The following is a 23938-nucleotide window of genomic DNA, read 5'->3' as shown; positions in this document are numbered from 1 at the left end:
TTAAGGCCTGGGGAGTTTTCCTGGCCATGTACCCAAAATTTCGATATTTTGTTTCCCAAGCCACTTGGTTATCACTTTTGCCTTTTTGGCAAGGTGCTCCATCATGCTGGAAAAGGCATTGTTTGTCACCAAACTGTTCTTGGATGTTTGAGAGAAAGTTGCTCTCAGAGGATGTTTTTGTACCATTCTTTATTCATTGCTGTGTTCTTAGGCGAAATTGTGAGTGAGCCTGTTCCCTTGGCTGAGAAGCAACCTCACACTTGAATGGTCTCAGGATGCTTTACTGATGGTAGCGCTCACCTTTTCTTCTCCAGACAAGAATTTTTCTGGATGCCCCAGTCCTCAGCAGTCCAATCCCTGTACTTTTTGCTGAATATCAGTCTGTCCCTGATGTTTTTCCTACAGAGAAATGGCTTCTTTTCTGCCCTTCTTGACACTAGGCCACCCTCCAAAAGTTTTCGCCTCACTGTGCATGCAGATGCACTCACACCTGCCTCCTGCCATTCCTGAGCAAGCTCTGCACTGTGGTGCCCCGATCCCGCAGCTAAATCAACATCGGAGAAGGTCATCCTGCTTGCAGGACCTTCTTCACTTTTGAACCTCTCTCCTTGAAGTTCTTAATGATCCGATAAATGGTTGATTTAGGTGCAATCTTAGTAGCAGCAATATCCTTGCCTGTAAATCCCTTTTCCCAAAACGTCTTTCTGGACAGCACCCAAGAGATTATGGCTCCTCTCCCAACAGGAAACAACTCATCAAAAGCTTTAACAGCAGGCCTCCACATAGCTTCCTTCTTTTTTTTTTTTTTTTTTTTTTTTTTTTTTGTTTCCTCCAGCTCCTCTGGTGGGAGCAATGATCTCTTAGGGCTTTCCTGGGAGTCAAAGGGTTCTCACCTGTCTTTTTTTTTTTTTTTTTTTTTTTCTTTTCTTTTCTTTTTAGGAGAATGATCCTCCCACTGCCCCTTGCTGGATGGTCCCTTGGGCTCCCTCTCCCCCTTCTGTGCTCAGGGAGAGCTTCCTGGGAGTGCTGCCAATTGTTTCTTCAGATGGGCGGTGTGCGGAGGCCCCCTGCCTGCTGCCCGCATCATGGGACGGCAGCAGTGCAAAGCTGAGCAGCCTCCATTGTTCCAGGTCGGGCGCGCAGCATAATTTCTGGCCGCAAAGCGCAGGGGGGAGAGGTACTCTTAAAACTTCCAGTTCCGGGTCAGCGTGGTGGAGCTATTGAACCTGGAAACTGGTTTTCTTTCAGCCACCTGACCGCGGTGCACTCTGCAATGGAGGATGCAGTGGATAAGGGGGCAAGCCAAGGCACCAGCAAGGCCAGGGTAAGGGACTGTATTCCTTTTTTACTGTGGGCCGTTTTCTCCTGTGGGTTTTCACCCTTCAACCCCACCCCCCACCCCCAGTGAGAGCTCTCCCTGTTGAATGTGTAGCACAGTGACTGGTGGGTTAGCACTTCTGCTTGGGCACAGGGAAGAGGTTCTTTCCTAGTGCACCTGGGTGTTGCTTTGCACTTGTGCTGTGCAGCAACATTTCAGTGGGGTTCTTTGTTTTTTTTCTTTGGTTTGTCCAGGCCAAAAGCTCTGTTCAACCAGTCAAGTGAAGGTGTCCTGTTTGAAAAGAAAAATTAAGCGAATCTTGGACAAAGTCTCTATGCGCAGATTGTATCTCAGATCTGGTTACAACTATTAAGGATGAGCTCCGGACCGCTTTTCAAGCTTTCAGGTCAAACCTGAACGAAGAGCTAGGATGGGGGAACCTAGGGCTCCTTAGCCGACATCAGAATCCCAGGGGCTTTCTCTGATACAGGTGGGAGGACTGGCCTCCCAGGATACTTCCCCCACTCCAGATGGGACAGATTCTGAAGAGGAGGAGAATGAAACAGATGCCGCCTCTAAGTACAAGTTGTCACTGAAAGAGGTAGGAGAACTTTTGAAAGTAATCCATGCTACCTTGGGGATAGGGGAGGAGAAGGAGCTCTCCCTGCATGACCGATCGTATGTACACAGGTCTAGGAGACTGACTCCAAAGGCCGCACTTTTCCGGTCCATTCAATGATCACAGATATTAAAAAAAAATGTCTGGAACCGGAGAAGAAGCCATTCTTTTCTTGTGCCCACAAAAGAAGATTCCCGTTTTGAGGAAAATCCTGACTCTATCTGGAACAAGGATTCCGCTTTCTCGCAGGTTTCAAAGTCAACTGACCTTGCTTTTAAAGATATGAGCACGCTAAAGGAGCCCATGGATAAAAGGATCGACCTACTTCTTAAAAGAACCTGGCAAGCTGTTATGAACAATCTGAAACGGGCAATGGCAACAACGTGTTGCTAGGAATTTAGAGCACTGGATTAACCAGATGTAGTCCCGTGTTGCTGCGGATTCCCCCGAAACAGGAGATATTGGACTCCTTTACCACATTATCTGCAGCAGTGTCATACATTGCGGATGCCTCAGAGTCCATACGTGTGTCGGCTAGGTCCGCAGCACTAACAAACTCTGCTAGGAGGGCCTTATGGCTAAAAACCTGGCCCAGGGACGCAGAATCAAAAAACAGGCTGTGTAGCATTCCCTTTTGCGGGTGATGTGCTGTTTGGTTCAGAACTAGAATCCATTCTTGACTGAACGGCCGATAAGTCAGAAAATTGTTTCTGGTCAAGAAGAAGCAAGTGCAGACTCGTAAGATTTTTTTTTTTCAGCCTCAAAGGACAGCAGGAAGGTAAAACGCAGGGAAAAATAAAACCATGGTCTTTCCAAAAGCCCAAAGGTCAGAGTTGAGTGCTCTTCAATCCTCCTGCGACTTACACCAAACCAGTTTATTTTAAACATGCTCTCCCAGGGATATGTAATCAAACTCACGGAAAGAACCTCCAAAAAGATTTTTGGTGACAAACGCGCCAAGGCTCTCTCCATGAAGTCCCTTATCCAGGAACTGAGATCTCAGAGTCATTGTTCCGGTTCCTACAGGGGAGTTGTTTCAGGGGTTCTACTTGCACATATTCCTCGTTCAGAAACCCTCAGGAAAGTTCCGTCTCATCCTAAATTTCAAGGTGCTAAATTGATCAGTAGAGTACAGAAGATTTTGGATGGGTTCCATTTTCTCAGTCAAAAACGTCCTGAACCAAGGGGGCTACATGGCATCAATAGACTTACAGGATGCCTACCTGCACATACCTATCGCCACAAGGTCCCAAAAATATCTGAGGTTGGCATTGAGGGAAGAAGGTGGTATACCTGTAGTTCAGAACACTCCCATTTGGCCTGTCATCGGCCCCAAGAGTGTTCACAAAGGTAATGGCAGAAGCATTGGCACCTTTGCGTCTGGAAGGCATCTCAGTGATTCCTTAAGTGGACGACCTGTTTTTCGCTCAAACCAGAGAAAAGCTTCAGCAGGACTTGGTCAGAACTCGTGCCCACCTAGAGTCCTTAGGATGGATCTTAAACCTCCAAAAGTCTAATCTGATTTTCTCGCAGGAGGTGTTTATTCTTGGGGCCGTATTAACTCAGTGGCGCAAAAGATCTTTCTTCTAGAAGAAAAAGCTGGTTGAAGTAGTGTCGTCGTTGCAGTCCAATCAGCTCCTCTCCATCGGGAAGATCATGTCAGTATTTGGAATCCTAACCTCTTCCATACCTGCAATGTAGTGGGCAAGACTTCACTTCAGACCCCTGCAAGCTTTCTTGTTAAGTCTGGAATCACCAGCAAGATTTGCTGGACTTGCTAGTGAAGGTTCCCACCTCAGTGAAAAGGAGTCTTTGGTGGTGGTAGAACCAGCCAAGGTTTTCAACAGGTCTGTTATGGTCCCTCCTGGTCCAAGTAAGGTTAACAGCGGATGCCAGCTCCTGGGGTTGGGAGGCTCACGTGAGCTGTCGATGGGCTCAGGGCCAGTGGTCCACAAGAGAAGCAGTAAGATCCTCAAATTGGAGGGAACTAAAAGCAATAGAAATGGCTTTACTGACGTTTGCCAGAGAAGTGAGGGGACTTCATATACAGGTCCTGTCAGACAACGCCACGGCGGTGGCCTACATAAACAGATGGGGGCACCAGAATCGGAGCTCTTCGGTGCCTAGCAGGAAGTATTCTAAGATGGGCAGAGCTCCATATTCTATCCTTGTCAGCGGTCCATCTAAAAGGGACTCTAAACGGAGTAGCAGACTTCCTCAGCAGAAACCAGATGTACGAAACAGAGTGGTGATTGAACCCGGAAATCTTCCATATGATCGTGAAGAAATGGAGGCAGCCAAAAGTGGATCACTTTGCAAGGAAAATGCACAGGTGTCTCTCCTTCTCCCTGAACAGAACTGAGCCATCCCTGGGGTTAGACGCTCTGGTGCACAGCTGGAAGTTTCACCTCTATTATGCCTTCCCCCATTTTCAGCTTATCCCTCAGGTCATAAGGAAAATCCAGAAGGAGGATACAACAGTAATCCTCATCACTCCACTCCCTTTTGGCCCAAGAGATCTTGGTTTTCATCCCTTCTCCAGATGCAACTTGAAGCGTACTGGCAACTTCCGTTGAGACAAGATCAAGGTCCCCTACTTCACTAGGAGGTAACAAAGCTAAAACTTACAGCTTGGCTTCTGAAGAGCAGCTTTTGAGTTGGAAGGAATTTTTGGATAGGTTGGTTGCTACCCTCCTATCTAGCAGAAAGAGTGTTACCAGAGCAATTTATTACAAAGTCTGAAAAGTTTTCAACTCCTGGTGCACTGCGTCCATCAGATCCTAAAAAGAGATTTCTTCTATTCTGGAATTCCTGCAAGGAGGAGTGGATAAGGGCTTAGCAGTACCCTCAAAGTTCAGGTTGTCGCGCTGGGGGTATTTTAGGAGAAATCTATCTCATCAGAACCCTAGTGATCAGATTCTTCAAGGCCCTCACCCGGTCCAGACGTAGTGATCAGAAGCTGTCCAAATTGGGACTTATCGGTTGTTCTACAGGCCCTGACCAGGGGACCATTTGTACCTATTCATTTAGCCTCCCTGAGACTTATTACATTGAAAACCATTTTTTTTAAGTTGCTATGACGACAGCTCAAAGAATTAGTGAGCTTCAAGCCTTGTCAATCAGGGAGCTATTTTTTCAGACAGAATTGTTCTGAAGACAGATCCTATTTTTTTACCGAAAGTCGCTTCAGTCCAAAATCGAGCTCAGGAGATAATACTTCCTACGTTTTGCTTTAATCCATCGGGAACGAAGGAAGAATTCCATACCTTGGATGTTAAAAGAGCAGTCTTAAGTTACCTGGAAGCCCCTAAGGACTTTAGGTGTTTATGCTGCTAGTAAGAAAGGAAGACAAGCTACCAGAGGAACCATTGCCAGATGGTTGGGAATGGCTATCACAGAGGCCTATTCCCTTTCAGGCCAAAAGAACAGATCTGTAAAGCAGCTACATGGATGACCTTTGCCCGTCATTATAGGTTAGATCTCCTGACGGCTGGGGACCAGGCTTTTGGAAGGAAAGTCTTACAGGTTGTTGTCCCACCCTAAAATGGGGCAAGTCTCGATTATCCTTTCGGGTGCTGTCCTGAAAGACATTTGGGAATATTCAAGTTAGACTTACCGTTAACTTGTTTTCCAATAGTCTTTCAGGACCACAATAACCCGCCCCATTTTTGTTGCTGTATACTATGCTATAACTGTTGCTTTTATGTTTCAGCCGGGGCTGGAGGTTCTGTACATACAACTGAAGGAAGCTGTGTGGAGGCCTCCTGTTAAAGCTTTGGATGATGAAGTGTTTCCTGTTGGGGAGGAGCAATGATCTCTCGGGTGCTGTCCTGAAAGACTATTGGAAAACAAGTTACCAGTAAGTCTAACTTGAATTTTTGTGCAAAACAATGATGACTGCACATGTTTCCTTGCAGGTAACCATGGTTAGCAGGGGAAGACCAATGATTTCAAGCACCACCCTCCTTTTTAAGCTTCTAGTCTGTTATTCTAACTCAATCAGCATTAGAGAGTGATTTCCAGCCTTGTCCTTCTAAACACTGACACCTGTGTTAACGAGATAATCACTGATATGTCAGCTGGTCATTTTGTGGCAGGGCTAAAATGCAGTGGAAATTAAGTTAATTTTCATGGCAAAGATAGACTTAATTGCAATTCATCTGATCACTCTTCATAACATTCTGGAGTATATGAAAATTGCCACCATAAAAACTGAGGCAGCAGACTTTATAAAAATGTATATTTGTATCATTCTCAAAACTTTTGGCCACGGCTGTACTTGGGTGGATCATAAGTGCAAGGTCTTGTGGGGCTTGGAAACTTATGATCTTCTTATGCCCCGTACACACAGTCGGACATTGATCGGACATTCCGACAACAAAATCCTAGGATTTTTTCCGACGGATGTTGGCTCAAACTTGCATACACACGGTCACACAAAGTTGTCGGAAAATCCGATCGTTCTAAACGCGGTGACGTAAAACACGTACGTCGGGACTATAAATGGGGCAGTGGCCAATAGCTTTCATCTCTTTATTTATTCTGAGCATGCGTGGCACTTTGTCCGTCGGATTTGTGTACACACGATCGGAATTTCCGACAACGGATTTTGTTGTCGGAAAATTTTATATTCTGCTCTCAAACTTTGTGTGTCGGAAAATGTGTGATGGAGCCTACACACGGTCGGAATTTCCGACAACAAGGTCCTATCACACATTTTCCGTCGGAAAATCCGACCGTGTGTACGGGGCATAACAGTTTGGAGGCTTGTATTGTACTGTGTAAGGGACAGACACAGATAGCCCCGGCTGTGTTTGCAGCACTCCTCAGAGTCCCCCTTAAGCCATATAGGGGTGGCTTTCTCCTCCTCCGTATACAAAGAGGAATTTTCTGCTATGTCTGGGTTTTTGGGGAAACGTTCAGCTATGTTGGATGACTGCGAATGCAGGGGTCACAAGCATGAATTTATGCCTTTTTCCTCCAGATTTCATCTCTTATTTTTGTGTGGCTGCAGCTGCTTATGCGCAATTAGCTAAGAATAAAAAGGAATATATCTGATTTGTGTTTGACTTGGTACATGAGGAATCTTCGGTCTTCTGCCAGAACATCAAAACCATTTTGGTCCTTATTGACTCTGTACATGCATGCCTTGACGTGGAACGACCTGCCATGCCTAAGGTTTCCAGTCTAGGTTCTGTTAAAGTCCCCAGCCTGCTAAATCTTTCCTGTACACTCCCTATTGTGACCTGTTTTGCATAGTGATTGGCCTAATTCTGTAAAGATATTTACTACTCTTAAGCATTTTGTACAACAATATTTAATTGAGGAGGGTTTTATTAAAAAGTGGACTGTCCCAGTAGTGGAACCAGCCATTTCATGTTCTTTGGCACGTTTGTTGTGCATAGGGCAGCCCAGTTAAGTGAACATCCCCATTCTGCAAGTGTGAACGGGGCCTTAATATCTCTTTGCAGTTTATACTTAAAGACTGGAAGGCTGCCAAGATTCTGTTCTCCAAAGAAAGTATGTGATTTCAAAGCCTCTTAGGTTTGAAGTTTCCTTTCTGCAATGTTTACAAATACAGAGTTTTAGCCCCAGTTCACACTGGTGCGATGCGGAAACCAGCGCGATTCCTGTGCAGGTTCCCGTATCGCAGCTGACTCACAGGCAGTTCACACTGCTCTCTGCGTACTGCTGCAGGTGTCAGTGTAAAGTTAATTACACCTCCAGTGCGAACTGTGACGTCGGACAGGAATCGGATCGCATGGGTCTAAACACCCATGCGATACAATTTCAGTGCGGACCACAAAAGGGTCCTGCACCATTTTCATGCGATTTCAGCCATACAAACTATGACTGAATTCACATCGCACAGACATCACATGATGTGCACAGAAATGCAGTGTGACCTTAAAGTGCTTTTACTACTTGTTCAAAATGTGTTAAAGAGATATTAAAGGCAATTTTTTTTAAATTACCTGCTCTCCTCTTCTTGGATCCCTGGCCCACGCTCATGGCCCCTCCCTCCTGTCGAGTGCCCCCGGAGCAAGCAGCTTGCATTTGGGGCATCCAAGCAGGCTTGCTCCCAAGCCGCTGCTCTGCATGTCCATTCAAGCATGGAGCCGTAGCTCAGCCTTGCCCCCTCTCTCTCCTCATTGGATCACTGGCTGTGATTGGCGGCAGCAGAAACCAATGGCTCCTATTGCTGTCTCAGCCAATGAGGAAGGAGTGTCCCCAGAGAGCCAAGCCTGTCAGGCACATTGCTGGATTGAGAGGGAGCTCAGGTAAGTATGGGGGGAGGGGCTGCTGCACACGGGTATTTTCTTAAATGGATATTATCCATGAAGGTAAAAAAACCTTCAGCCCTTAGAACGACTTTAATAGTTCATTTGTGCATGGTTTGTGCAAATGTTCACTTTAGGTTGATGTCTGTATCTTCACCACTTAATGGTAAGCAATAGACAAACATCTAATTTCCATTGGATGAAACACAGGGATGTTATATTTGTATTTTGCCTGGGTCAAACTTACCCTTCTATGACATGTATAAGTGGAATAGCCACACATGTGTGCTTGGTATGGTATTTTAAAGTGTGCTTTCAGTGCTCTTAACGCTGCTTCACTTTTGATGCTTGTCCCCAACATCCCTCGATAGCCTGTCTTTGCTCTTTCCATTTTTTTATAATTTGGCCTACTCACTGCCACAAAGACTCTTTTTGAAAATCTGCAGTGTCTGGTTTGAGTCCTCTCACACATGCTTCTCATTCATTCCCCTCTGCCCTTAATTTGCCAGAATGTGACTCTTAGGACGTATTGCGGTGGCATAAAACTGTTACACTGATGATTCATAATTTTTCTTTTGCTTTTCCAGGCCTCTCATCTCATACCTGCGCAAGTTTTATTACTATGATCCACAGGAGGAAATTTACCTTTGTTTAAAGGAGACACGACATGTTCCCAAAATGGAATCTGGTACTGAGAATTCCACGTAGCAAAGCTCTTGAGTTTATTTGTGTTGGATGCAGGTAATTGTACACTCAGGCAAGTCTAGTTGTACACTGTATTTAATTAGGCCTTTCGTTTCCCTTCACAGTTTGTAATGAATGTTATGAAGTTTTTAATACGATGTGTTAAAGTGGTTGTAAACCTTTAATTTAACTTTAATTTATTTTTGTAAAATAACAAACATGTTATACTTGCCTGCTCTGTGCATTGGCATGAACCTCCTTCTGCAGTCCCTCACTGGCGCACCTGCAGGTTCACTCCTGAGCTCTGCTACGCCCCCTGCTTTCCACTCACTAAGTTCGGTCAACTCCTGCTGCTGCCTGTGAGAGAGACATTTTTTGTATTAATGGAATGCATTACCACTTGAACATCAGGCATTTTCCGACACTTTTTTTTGTTTCCATGTGAAAATAAGCTTTTTTTTTTTTTTTTTTTTGATAAATTAGCCCCAAACATTATATATTTTTTTTAAAGCAGAGGCCCTAGAGAATAAATGAGTTGATTTTGCAATTTGTTGTGTCGCACAGTATTTGCGCAGCAGTTTTTCAAACAATTTTTTTTTTTTCAAAAAGTTTTTAATGCAAAAAAAAACACAATACATAACCCAATTTTTTGTAAAATATAAAAGATGATTTCACACGGAGTAAATAGATACCAAACACGTTTCCCTTTAAAATTGCCCGCACAGCGGCGACAAACAACTTATATTTTACTATCTATAATCAACGTTATAAAAGGTTACATAAAAATGGGATTATGACTGAACGCCTCTAAGTCAGAATCCCCCTCCCCCCCAGGTGACGATACCCCAGTGCCGTGGAGCCCAGGTTGGCCTGGGATAGCCGCCCCCCCCACTCCTTCGGCGGGGCGGGGGCTGGCATGTAGCGCCGTTAGAACGGACGGAAGCGGGCTGTCTCTCCCGCAATCTAGTGAAAGTCCTCCCTTGAGTCAAGCTTTTGTAAAAAAAAAAAAAAAACTAAAGAGAAAAAAAGATTACCCCTTTATAGCTACAAAGGAGGTCTAGTACTAGAATTACTGCCTATGATCTGATGTTCACGGAGATACCTCACATGTGTGGGGCGATCACTGTTTGCGTGCATGCAGGACCAACTCACACATTCGCCTTTGCGCGCTACCAAGGGGGGACAGGGATGGGCACACTTTCCTTTTACTGTTTGCTTTAATTTTTTTTTTTTATTGTTTTTAGTGTCGTCACAAGGTATGTAAACATCTTTGTGACAGCAATAGGCAAGTGACAGGTACACTTCATGAAGGGATCTGGGGTCAATAAGACCCCAGATCCCTCCTTTGCACTGAAAAGCGTTCAAAACGCCAAGAACGGCGTTTTCATATACTTTCGATTTTTAGAAAATGGCATGGTTGACGTCCAGGAAAAGCGGAAGTGATGTCATGTCATTGCTTCCGGGTTACCATAGTGGAGACCCGATCAAAGCCGATTTCAGCTTTGTATTGGTCTCCAACTAGCCAGCGGACGTGCCGGCTAGTAGCTCGGGTCCCCCAGTGGGATGGGAGAGCCCAAGAGACCTGCAGAAGGCGCAGGTGGACATGGGATGTCCCCTCCTGCTGCTGGTAATAGTAATTGAGTGGCGAGTCGGCTCTAAAAAAACGGTACCAGGGTGATGCCTGCAGCTGCAGGAATCACCACGGTACAGCCACTTGAAGTCAAATGATGTACCGGGTACCTAATTTGGCAGCAAGGGGGTAAGGTAAAATAGGCTTTGCCTTTAGAAACACTTTATTTGTGTAAAATTGCTTCACAGCTAAAACCATGCTGTGAAGAATGTTCCTGTGATGTTTACTTGACAATATTTTTTAGTTTTTTTTCTGTGCATGCTGAGTTGTCTGTAGATTCCCTGTTGAAGTTTTAAACTGAAAAGATCCCAAAGGAAGCCCTGACAAGTGCCTGTACAAAGGTTTAGATTCCTTCCTGCGTGAAACCTTCATCTCTAATGTCAAGCTCTGCTCCACTCACTAGGGACAAATGGTGAAGTACTACCTGTACATCACTGCTTACCTCTAAATAGCTGTGTGGCTTGATGAGCAATGGTCAGGTGCAGGAGGAAGCAGGTCAGACGGTAACTTCAGGTTTTAGCTTCAGATTTGTATTACTGAGGTCCCAGACATGCTCAGAAAGAAATCTAAAAGCTCATGTAGGCTCTTGGTGCTTATTTTTAAATCCTGCTACTAGTTTGGAAAATTGGATGTAAATGTACACTTTAAAAAAAAAAATCATTGAGCTATAGCAGCTAATACGCACTCAGGCAAACACTAGTGAAATAAGGGAAAAAAGCTAAAACTTGGCTACCATAGGTTGCTCTATTTTATACATAGTTATTGTTTTCTATTTTCTTCTTTAAATATGGATATGGTTGTTTATCTGTACTTATCAGTCACAAGCCAGATATCATCTTCCTGGACTCCTCTCCACTGATCAGGCTTGATGTTTGATATAGGCAGAACACAGTACCTACCAATTCTGCAGAGATGGAACACTGCCAGTGTTGATAGAATATGTACTTCCTGTGGTCAAGCCTATTCTGGGTGCTTCTACCTGCTCCAAGTATCCAGATAGCAAAGCCTCACTGCCAGCTCCACTCTGCACAGACCTGCCTCCCTTTCTGCCCTCATTCCTAGACAGCCTCTCTCCTTAAAGGGAACCACAAAGAAAACTTCTTGTGCAGTAAAGTTCCAATTAACTCCACTTTCAAACTCAGGTGTTGCCAGCTATAAATACACCAAAGGAACCAACAGTGTGATATGCAGATCTAGCCAGGGACTGTGCAGCTATTCCCTTAAATGTCGAGACAAGGTCTGTGAACAATCTGCAAAAACAAGGAAATTGCAACCCTAGTGCAAAAAATCTTTTAATACATGTATGTAAAAACACAATGAAAATGCACCCACATGATCCCAAGTAACAAAATCATCAAACAGAACCTAGAAGCCATTAAAGCTAATAATCCATCTCCATAGGACTGTGTCCAGGCACCAGCTTGTGTCCCTGTCTGCAACCTAAAACCCCACATACTGGGACAAGTTGAGGATTTTAGGCTGCAGACAGACACAAGCTGGCGCTTGGTCACACAGTTCTATGAAGATGGATTATTACATTGGATGGCTTCTGTTTGATTATCTTGTTACTTGAGATCAAGTGAGTCCATTTTCATTTCTTTTACATAAGTGTATTAGAGAAAATTGAGTACTGTCCGTGATACTTTTATCTCAATTTATACTCAATTTTCTCTGTCACAATTGCACTAATACGGCTACAATCAAATCACATAAATGTATTAAAAGTTTTATAGTGCTAGGGTTGCACTTCCCTTGTCTTTTGTTTTTACACCCTTGTGCAGTAAAAAAAAAACGATGGGCTTTATTAACATTAAAAATGATGCAAACACAATGTAAAAGTGCATTTAGAAATTGGCCAGTAACCCACTGATATTATCCGATTGGGGCTGGCACTTGAAAACCAAGTAAAACTGAGCCCTCACAAAAGTTTCACTTTCTGAAGTTATTGTTTAATTTGTTTTTGATATGTTAATTAGGTTAGGGCAATGTGTATAATTATTTACTGTAGTAGAGCTGTGCGATTAATCGTTAAGAATTTTCCCGACTCTATGCAGAGTTCTCTACTCAAGCTGATGGCTTTCAAAAAATAAAACAAAAAAAAAACAGGCAGTTTGCCAAGTTTAACAACATTCCTCTGAGCTAACTATAAACATTGTAAGGTTTGTTCTTTAGATCAAAGGAATGAACTTCTGTCTGTTAAAGCGGCGTTTCACACACAAATTGAACCTCCGCTTTTCGGAACCCCCCCCTCCGGTGTCACATTTTGGCACCTTTCAGGGGGAGGGGGTTGCAGATACCTGTCTAAGACAGGTATTTGCACCCACTTCCGGGCATAGACTCCCACGGGAATCTATGCCTCTTCCCGTCCCGCCGCGCTGTCTGCTGGGACACACACGGGTCCCAGAGACAGCACGGACCATTCAAATTGCGCTGTGCGAATCGCGCATGCGAAGTAGGGACGTGAACCCGCAAGGCTTTATTTCCTGATTCCCATACTGGCGGCAGCATCCGAGGACCGAGGGATGGTTCGGCCTCGGGTGCAGACATTGCTGGACCCTGTGACAGGTAAGTGTCCATATTTTAAAAGTCAGCAGCTGCAGTATTTGTAGCTGCTGACTTTTAACCACTTCAGCCCCGGAAGGATTTACCCCCTTCCTGACCAGAGCACTTTTTACAATTTGGCACTGCGTCGGTTTAACTGCTAATTGCGCGGTCATGCAATGCTGTACCCAAACGAAATTTGCGTCCTTTTCTTCCCACAAATAGAGCTTTCTTTTGATGGTATTTGATCACCTCTGCAGTTTTTATTTTTTGCGCTATAAACGGAAAAAGACCGAAAATTTTGAAAAAGAAAATATTTTCTACTTTTTGTTATAAAAAAAATCCAATAAACTCAATTTTAGTCATACATTTAGTCCAAAATGTATTCAGCCACATGTCTTTGGTAAAAAAAATGTCAATAAGCGTATATTTATTGGTTTGCGCAAAAGTTATAGTGTCTACAAACTAGGGTACATTTTCTGGAATTTACACAGCTTTTAGTTTGACTGCCTATCTCATTTCTTGAGGTGCTAAAATGGCAGGGCAGTACAAAACCCCTCCAAATGACCCCATTTTGGAAGGTAGACACCCCAAATTGCTGAGAGGCATGTTGAGCCCATTGAATATTTTTTTTTTTTTGTCCCAAGTGATTGAATAATGACAAAAAAAAAAAATTTACAAAAAGTTGTCACTAAATGATATATTGCTCACACATGCCATGGGCCTATGTGGAATTGCACCCCAAAATACATTCTGCTGATTCTGAGTACGTTGATACCACATGTGTGGGACGTTTTGGGAGCCTAGCCGCGTACGGGGCCCCGAAAACCAATCACCGCCTTCAGGATTTCTAAGGTCTTAAATTTTTGATTTCACTCCTCACTACCTATCACAGTTTTGAAGGCCATAAAATGCCAGGACAGTTCAAAAACCCCCCCAAATGACCCCATTTTGGAAAGTTGACACCCCAAGCTATTTGCTGAGAGGCATGTTGAGTCCATGGAATATTTTATATTTTGCCACAAGTTGCGGGAAAATGACAAACTTTTTTTTTTTTTTTTTTTTTGCACAAAGTTGTCACTAAATGATATATTTCCAAAACGTCTTTCAGGACAGCACCCGAGAGATCATGGCTCCTCCTCCCACAGGAAACACCTCATCAATTAAGTCTTTAAATTGGAGCCCTCCACGTTGCCTCGTCAGTTTTTTGTGTTTCCTCCAGCTGGAGGAACACCTCTGGTGGGAGCCATGATCTCTCAGGTTTATCCTGGGAGACACAGGTTCTCACCTGTTAGGTCTTTTTATGGCTAGGAGAGTGAGCCTCCCACTTGCTTCTCAGATGGATGGTCCCGTGGGCTCCCTCTCCCTCTTCCGTGCTCGGGGAGAGCCTGTATGTCTGGGGGTGCTGCCTCCAAATTTTTTTGGCCAGACAGGCGGCCGTCCTCTGTTCCCTGCGGGCAGGGGGGAACCAGCGGGCCACCTTTCAGGCTTTTAGGTCTAACCCAAGAGAGGAACCAGGTCCCTCTAGGGATTCTTTGGTTCCGCAGCCATCTTCAGAACCCCAGGGCGGCTCTCAAATAATTTTTGGGGGTCCGATATCCCAGGACGCTTCCCAAGGGTCTGTTTCCCTCTCTCCAGATGATACAGATTCTGAGGAGGAGGAAAATGAATCAGATGCTGCTTCTAAATACAAATTGTCACTAGAAGAGGTGGGAGGACTCCTGAAGGTAATCCATGCCACTTTGGGGATAGAAGAGGAAAAGAAGGAACTCTCCCTGCATGACCGCATGTATGCTGGTTTAGGAGATTCAAAAGGCCATTCTTTTCCAGTCCATTCAGTTATCACTGATATGATTAAAAAAGAGTGGCTGGAACCTGAGAAAAAGCCTTTCTTTTCCCGGGCTCACAAGAAAAGATTTCCATTTGAGGAAAATCCAGATTCTATATGGAATAAGGTTCCAAAATTGGACTCTGCCTTTTCTCAGGTCTCTAAGTCTACGGACCTCGCCTTTGAGGATATGGGCACTCTGAAGGAGCCTATGGACAAAAGGATGGACCTGCTTCTTAAAAGAACCTGGCAATCAGTGATGCACAATCTGAAACCAGCAATGGCAACAACCTGTGTTTCAAGGAACTTAGATCACTGGGTTAACCAGTTGAAAGCCCATGTCATAGCAGATTCCTCAAAACAGGAGATTCTAGACTCTTTTTCAACCCTGTCTGCAGCAATATCATATATTGCGGATGCGTCTGCGGAATCTATCCGCATGTCAGCAAGGTCAGCAGCTTTAACTAATTCTGCCAGAAGGGCCTTATGGCTGAAGACGTGGCCAGGGGATGCTGCATTTAAAAATAGACTGTGTGGTATTCCGTTTGCAGGTGATCTGCTATTCGGTTCAGAACTAGAGTCCATTCTTTACCGTACGGCAGATAAGAAAAAGTTGTTTCCGGTTAAGAAAAAGGTGCAAACCCGTAAGCGTTTCTTTCGGCCCCAAAAAGGTCAGCAGGAAGGAAAAGCGCAGGGCAAGAGGAAGTCATGGTCTTCTCAGAAGCCCAAAGGTAGGGGTGGAGTCCTCTTCAATCCTCCTGCGGCCTCCACAAAACCACAATGACTCCTTCAAGGTCGGGGGAAGACTCCAGGAGTTTCTTCCTCAGTGGAGAGCCATTTCTTCAAATCAGTTCATTGTAAATATGCTCTCCCAGGGGTATGTGATAGAATTCACGGAAGAACCTCCAAAAAGATTCCTGGTGACAAACGTCCCAAGGGATGCAGTCAAGGCTTTCGCCATGAAGTCCCTAATTCAGGAACTGAAAAATCAGAAAGTCATTGTTCTGGTCCCGGCAGGAGAGTTCTTCCAGGGGTTCTACTCACATGTTTTTCTGGTTCAGAAACCTTCAGGAAAGTTCCGTCTTATCCTGAATCTCAAAATGCTGAACAAATCAGTAGAGTACAGAAGGTTTCGGATGGATTCAATATTTTCAGTAAGAAACCTCCTGTATCAAGGGTGCTATATGGCATCAATAGATTTACAAGATGCCTACCTCCACATTCCTATTGCCGCCAGGTCACAGAAATTTCTGAGGTTAGCACTGAAAGAAGGGAAGAAGGTGGTACATCTACAATTCAGAGCACTCCCGTTTGGTCTGTCATCATCCCCAAGGGTCTTCACGAAAATAATGGCCGAAGCTCTGGCGCCTCTGCGTCTAGAGGGGATCTCAGTTATTCCTTATCTGGATGACCTGCTGTTTTTTGCCCAGACCAGAGAAGGTATTCAAGAAAACTTGCTCAGAGCCCGTGTTCACCTAGAATCCATAGGGTGGATTTTAAACCTTCAAAAATCAAATCTGATTCCCTCACAGGAAGTGTTATTCCTGGGTTTCCGTATGAACTCTTTGGAACAAAGAATTTTTCTTCCAGAGGAAAAACAGAAAAAGTTGGTACAAGTGGTGTCACTGCTACAGTCCAATCAATTTCTGTCCATCAGGAAGGTCATGTCAGCATTGGGAACCCTGACCTCTTCCATACCGGCCATCCAGTGGGCAAAGCTCCACTTCAGACCTCTGCAAAGTTTCCTGTTAAAAACCTGGAATCACCAGCAGGATTCACTAGATTCATTAGTGAAGATCCCTACTTCAGTAAAAAGAAGTCTTTGGTGGTGGAAGAACCAGACAAGGTATTCAGAGAGTCTGTTATGGTCCTTCCCAACCCAGGTGAGGTTGACAACCGATGCCAGTTCCTGGGGTTGGGGGGCTCATATGAGCGGCCGGTGGGCCCAGGGCTCATGGGCCACAAAAGATGCACTGAGGTCCTCAAATTGGAGGGAACTAAAAGCTATAGAGATGGCCTTACTGACCTTTGTGAAAGAAGTCCAGGGGCAGCATACTCAGATCCTGTCAGACAACGCCACGGCGGTGGCTTACATAAACAGGGGGGAACCAGAAGCAAAGTTCTGCAAAGCCTGGCAAAAGGCATTCTGAGTTGGGCAGAGCTCCATACTCTATCCTTATCCGCGGTCCATTTAAAAGGGACCCTAAACAGAGTAGCGGACTTCTTAAGCAGGAACCAGATATTGGAAGCGGAGTGGCAATTGAATCCAGAAATCTTCCATTTAATAGTGCAGAAATGGGGGCGCCCAAGAGTGGATCTCTTTGCCACCCAGGAAAACTCGCAAGTGTCTCACTTCTTCTCCCTGAACAGGAACGAGGCATCACTGGGAGTGGATGCCCTGGCGCACGATTGGAAATTTCACCTCTGTTACGCATCCCCCCGTTTCAGCTTATCCCTCGGGTCATAGCAAAAATCAGGAAGGAGGATACAACCGTGATCCTCATCACTCCTTTCTGGCCAAAAAGGCCTTGGTTTTCATCCCTTCTTCAGATGCAACTAAAACCATACTGGCACCTTCCGTTAAGAAAAGACCTTCTGTTACAAGGTCCTCTGCTTCACCAGGAAGTAGCAAAACTAAAGCTCACGGCCTGGCTACTGAGGAACAGCTCTTGAAGAGAAAAGGTTTCTCGGATAGGTTGGTAGCTACCCTCCTATCCAGTAGAAAGAAGGTTACAAGAGCAATATATTCCAAAGTTTGGAAAATCTTCAACTCCTGGTGCACAGCATCTGACAGATCACCAAAACAAACTTCTTCTTGAGTTCCTGCAAGAAGGGGCGGACAAGGGCCTAGCGGTCAGCACCCTCAAGGTTCAAGTTGCTGCGCTAGGGGTATTCCTGGAAAAATCCATTTCATAAGAACCCCTAGTAATAAGATTCTTCAAAGCTCTTACCCGGTCTAGACCAGTGGTAATCAAAAGCTGTCCAGCATGGGACTTATCAGTTGTTCTACAGGCCCTGACCAAGGAACCTTTTGAACCCATTAATTTAGCCTCCCTGAAATTAATTACTTTGAAAACAGTTTTTTTAGTGGCTGTTACAACAGCTCGAAGAGTCAGTGAGCTGCAAGCCTTATCAATCAGGGAGCCTTTCTTTTCCATTTTTTCAGACCGAATTGTTCTGAAGACGGATCCTAATTTTTTTGCCGAAGGTCGCTTCGATCCAGAATCGAACTCAGGAAATAATACTTCCTACCTTTTGTTCTAATCCATCGTGTAAGAAGGAAGAAGAATTCCATACCCTGGATGTTAAAAGAGCAGTCTTGAGTTACTTGGACAACACTAAAGACTTTAGATGTTCAGATGCTCTATTTGTTTTATTTTCCGGTAATAAAAAAGGAAGACAAACTTCTAGAGGAACCATTGCCAGATGGTTGAGAATGGCTATCTCAGAAGCCTATTCCCTTACAGGTCAAGAGAGTCCAGTGAATGTCCGGGCTCATTCTACAAGAGCTTCGGCGGTGAGTTGGGCAGAAAAAGCTGGCGCCACCCCCGAACAAATCTGTAAGGCAGCTACTTGGACAAGTCTGACAACCTTTGCCCGTCATTATAGGTTAGACCTCATGACGGCTGGGGACCAGGCTTTTGGAAGGAAAGTCTTACAGGCTGTTGTCCCACCCTAAATGGAGTAAGTCTCGATTATCCTCTCGGGTGCTGTCCTGAAAGACGTTTTGGAAAATTGCAAGTTAGACTTACCGGTAACTTGTTTTCCAATAGGCTTTCAGGACAGCAGTAACCCGCCCTTTTTTTATGCTAATGCTGTAATACTATGATATAACTGTCGCTTATGTGTTGCAGCTGGGGCTGGAGTTCTCTACAAACAACTGACGAGGCAACGTGGTGGGCTCCAATTTAAAGACTTAATTGATGAGGTGTTTCCTGTGGGAGGAGGAGCCATGATCTCTCGGGTGCTGTCCTGAAAGCCTATTGGAAAACAAGTTACCGGTAAGTCTAACTTGCAATTTTCTCAAACATGCCATGGGCATATGTGGAATTACACCCCAAAATACATTCTACTGCTTCTCCTGAGTATGGGGATACCACATGTGTGGGACTTTTCGGGAGCCTAACTGCGTACGGGGCCCCAAAACCAATCACCGCCTTCAGGATTTCTAAGGGTGTAAATTTCTGATTTCACTCCTCACTACCTATCAGTTTCGAAGGCCATAAAATGCCAAGATGGCACAAAATCCCCCCAAATGACCCCATTTTGGAAAGTAGACGCCCCAAGCTGAGAGGCATGGTGAGTATTTTGCAGCTCATTTGTTTTTGAAAATAAAGAAAGTAAAGAAACATTTTTTTTTTTTCTTTTTTCAATTTTCAAAACTGTGTGACAAAAAGCAAGGTCTGCAAAATACTCACCATACCTCTCAGCAAATAGCTTGGGGTGTCTACTTTCCAAAATTGGGTCATTTGTGGGGGGTTTGTGCCATCTGGGCATTCCATGGCCTCCGAAACTGATAGGCAGTGAGGAGCGAAATCAAAAATTTACACCCTTAGAAAGCCTGAAGGCAGTGCTTGGTTTCAGGGTCCCGTATGCGGCTAGGCTCCCAAAAAGTCTCACACGTGGTATCCCTGTACTCAGGAGAAGCAACAGAATGTATTTTGGGGTGTAATTCCACATATGCCCATGGCATGTTTGAGCAATATATCATTTAGTGACAACTTTGTGCAAAAAAAAAAAAAAAAAATTGTCTTTTTTGTGTCACAACATAAAATATTCTATGGACTCGACATGCGCCTCAGCAAATATCTTGGGGTGTCTACTTCCCAAAATGGGGTCATTTGGGGGGGTTTTGAACTGCCCTGGCATTTTATGCACAACATTTAGAAGCTTATGTCACACATCACCCACTCTTCTAACCACTTGAAGACAAAGCCCTTTCTGACACTATTTGTTTACATGAAAAAAAAATTTTTTTGCAAGAAATAAAAAACATTATATATATATTTTTTTTTAAGCAAAGGCCCTACAGATTAAAATGGTGGGTGTTTAATTTTTTTTTTCACACAGTATTTGCGCAGCGATTTTTCAAACGCATTTTTTGGGGAAAAAACACACTTTTTTTTCATTTTAATGCACTAAAACACACTATATTGCCCAAATGTTTGATGAAATAAAAAAGATGATCTTAGGCCGAGTACATGGATACCAAACACGACATGCTTTAAAATTGCGCACAAACGTGCAGTGGCGACAAACTACATTTTTTAAAAGCCTTTACAGGTTACCACTTTAGAATTACAGAGGAGGTCTACTGCTAAAATTACTTCCCTCGATCTGACCTTCGCAGTAATACCTCACATGCATGGTGCAATTGCTGTTTACATTTGACGCCAGACCAATGCTTGCGTTCGCCTTTGCGCGAGAGCAGGGGGGGGACAGGGGTGCTTTTTTTTTTTTTTTTTTTTTTTTGTCTTATTTTTAAACTGTTCCTTTCATTTTTTTTTTTTTTTTTGCTTTTTTTATTATGTCAGGGAATGTAAATATCCCCTAATGATAGCAATAGGTAGTGACAGGTACTCTTTTTAAAAAAAATTGGGGTCTATTAAACCCTAGACCTCTTCTCTGCCCTCAAAGCATCTGACCACATCAAGATCAGTGTGATAAAATACTTTCCCAATTTCCCATTGGCGCTGTTTACATCCGGCAAAATCTAAGTCATGAAATGCTCGTAGCTTCCAGTTTCTTAGGCCATAGAGATGATTGGAGCCATTCTGGTCTCTGATCAGCTCTATGGTCAGCTGCCTAAATCACTGGCTGCATTCTCAGGTTCCCTGTTGGGACAGGAGAGCCACAGAAAAACATGGAAGACGGTGGTGGTGGTGGGGGGGGAACATTTCCTCCCACTGCTTGTAAAAGCAGTCTGGATGCTAATTAGCCACTAGGATTGCTTTTACATGAAAGCCGACTGCTGGCTGAAAAGAATGATACCAAGATGATACCTAAACCTGCAGGCATCATTCTGGTATAACCACTTAAAGTCCAGCAACATACCAGTACGTATGTGCATGTGCGTATTTTTTTTATGCAGCCTGTGGGCTGAACGAAAAAAAGAGATTGATCGGTGGGTATGCCCACCATTAGAATACCTCCATTCATCCACCCACTTCTAATGATGGGCATACATGCACCATTTATATATGCCGAAGCATGGGGGCATCCGCCCCAAAAGTTAGGAGCAAATCGCTCTTCCGCCCCTGCTGCCCCCATGTTTCGGCATAGACCTCCGACAGCGCTGGAGTCACGGCTTTATGTATCATAGGAGCAAACGCTGTTGCTGTCAAGATAAATCTGTGTTGCAGCTGAACGGCGTACCTGAAAACAAAAAAATGGTTAACAATAAAACACAGTAAAGTATAAAAAATTGCATACCTGAAAAGCAAACATGATAAAACATTATAACAATAAAACATTGCAGAATAGAATACAGTAAAAAAGAGCAGAACAATAGAGGGAGAATAGAGAGAGAACAATAAAATTACAACTATTTTTTTTTTTTTTTATTTTATATATTTTTTTGTTTTTTTACTTTTTTTTTTTTTTTTTTTTATAACTGTAACCGGTTCCAGGTTCGGATCTCTCAAAATGCGATGGCATCTTGGGAGACCCTGTGAAAGTGTGCCTAGTCTGTGCAATGCTGTACCCTACGGTAATACTCAACTAGTGTATGGTAGCGTTCAAAACTTTCACCAATGCAAAGACCAGGATTGTCAGGACAGGAGGGACAATAATAGTGGGTGTCACGCCAATATCCGCGCTTGCTGCAGACACAACATCTTTTTTGGGGGGTTCGTTGGGTAGGGGTACTCGGAAGGAAATAAAGAAAATGCCTCTCATGCAGCCGACTACATTTGGTTGGGGATGTGAATGGGGGAAGTACGGGTGCTGCAGAAGTGGTGGGTTCCCAATTAGGATTGGCGAATACAGCAGGAAGGGCACTATGGGCACGACGGGCCTGTGTTTCTTCTTCTTGGTGGCAGCGGGACACTACTTGTGCTTGCCACCTCACCAGCTTGAACTGCACTTATGGGACTTGCCACGTCACCAAGTGTTACTGCAGTGCTGGTTTGACTACGACCGGGGTGTACTAGGCCGCTGGTGCTTGCCAGTTCACCAAAAGGAATAGCGGTGCTAGTACTGCTCTGCTCCGTACGAGGGACCTGCGGTTCCTGCACCTCAACAACAGCAGAAGAAGATTGGAGTCGGGTATGCCTGACCTTGGCAGGGACCACAAATCCGTCCTCAGAGCTATCTGTCATGGAGCCGCTGTCATCTACAGGATCGTATTCTGAGCCTGAATCTGACAGATGAGTGACTTCCTCTTCACTATTGTGTAGGCCTCTTCACTAGTGTACCTTCGATTTTCCATTTTGGGCTCTAAATTTAGTGGTACAGTAGTGAGACTCTGTTAGCGATCGCAGGGATCAGGCCTGACTGCGAACGCTGCAGTTATGTGTTTAGTGTTTTGTAAGTGACAGTGATCGATCGATACTGCACTTGGGTGGGCTGGGCCGGGCGGAGGGGCAAAATGCAGGTGCTAGCAGGTGTCTGGGCTGATCCCGCTAACACTGATTTTTGGGAACCCTAAACTGCTGGGGACGCTAGTATAGATCTGATCATATCAGATATTGATCCGTTCAAATACTATACCACTAAGAGAGGTGTATGCTGTGTGCGTGGGTTTTAGCGGTACTGGCACTAACCTGACGCTTCCTGGGGCGATTCAGACCCTATCTGACCCTGAAACCTAACTTGTATTAGCCGCCGGGTGATCAGGGGGTTAAACCTTTATTAGGTAATAAACGGCGGGTGCCCTGACACTATAAAAAATTAACTAACCAGCGTCACCCGTAACAGTTATACGGTGATCACTGGTGAAAGGGTTAACTAGGGGGCAGTCGGGGTTAAAACCTTTTATTAGGTAGTATATGGGGGTCCCTGATGCTATAAAGCGCTGACGGCGAACCTAAATACTTACCTCCCTAACTAGCATCACCTGTGACACTAATACAGCGATCAAAAAAATGATCGCTTAGTGACACTGGCGACGGGGGGTGATCAAGGGGTTAAAACTTTTAGGGGGGTACCCTAGACCTAAAGGGGCCTAACATTAACTGCCCTATCACTTTTAACTGTCACAAATGACACCAATACAATAATCAGAAAAAAAAAAAAACTGCTATTGGTGTCACTGTGACAGGGGGGTGACTGGGGGGTGAAATGTGTGTCTAGAGTGTTCTACTGGAAGTGTAGTGTTTGTTGGTGCACTTACTTGGATGTCTTCTCTCCTCGGCGCCGGAACGAAAAGACCAACGCGAGGAGAGATGACATCACTTCCTCTGCCGCTGTTTACATTACAGCAGCAGAGGAAGATTTTCATTCGTTGGGAGCGATTGCGAGATTTTGCCTGCCCGTGCCATTCTGCCGCAGTATATGTGCGTTAGGCGGTCGGCAAGTGGAGCACTTTTTGCGATTCGGCACTGCGTCGCTTTAACTGACAATTGCGCGGTCGTGCGACGTTGCTCCCAAACAAAATAGATGTCCTTTTTTTCCCACAATTGGAGCTTTCTTTGGGTGGTATTTGATCACCCCTGCGCTTTTTATTTTTTGCACTATAAACAAAAAAGAACGACAATTTTGAAAAAAAGCATTATTTTTTACTTTTTGCTATAATAAATATCCCCCAAAAATATATATAAAAAATATATACTTTTCCTCAGTTTAAGCCAATACGTATTCTTCTACATATTTTTGGTAAAAAAAATCGCAATAAGCGATTATTGATCGGTTTGTGCAAAAGTTATAACGTTTACAAAATATGGCATTTTTATTAATTTTTTTTTTTTTTTTTTTAAATGGCGGTGATCAGCGATTCTTATTGTGACTGCGAAATTATGGCGGACACATCAGACATTTTTGACACATTTTTGGGACCATTGTCATTTATACAGCAATCATTGCTATACAAATGCACTGA

General features: G+C 44.2%; 1 protein-coding gene across 2 annotated transcripts in view; it reads left to right on the top strand.

Moving 5' to 3' along the window:
- Positions 1–23938, top strand: part of SOCS7 (suppressor of cytokine signaling 7) — a 159480-nt gene that overhangs the window by 131660 nt on the left and 3882 nt on the right. Inside the window, exon 9 of one of the 2 annotated variants that reach the window (XM_073608263.1) lies at positions 8806–8959. In XM_073608263.1, the coding sequence (XP_073464364.1) occupies positions 8806–8926 (121 nt within the window). In that variant the 3' untranslated portion in view covers positions 8927–8959. Of the gene's footprint in view, positions 1–8805; positions 8976–23938 lie in introns of both variants that reach the window. The other variant, XM_073608264.1, reaches the window with a different exon arrangement.

Source organism: Aquarana catesbeiana, linkage group LG12 (assembly GCF_042186555.1).
Source record: "Aquarana catesbeiana isolate 2022-GZ linkage group LG12, ASM4218655v1, whole genome shotgun sequence".
NCBI classification, from domain to species: Eukaryota; Metazoa; Chordata; class Amphibia; order Anura; family Ranidae; genus Aquarana; species Aquarana catesbeiana.
Note: the sequence above shows the minus strand (reverse complement) of the source record. Positions and strands in the feature narration are given on the sequence as shown.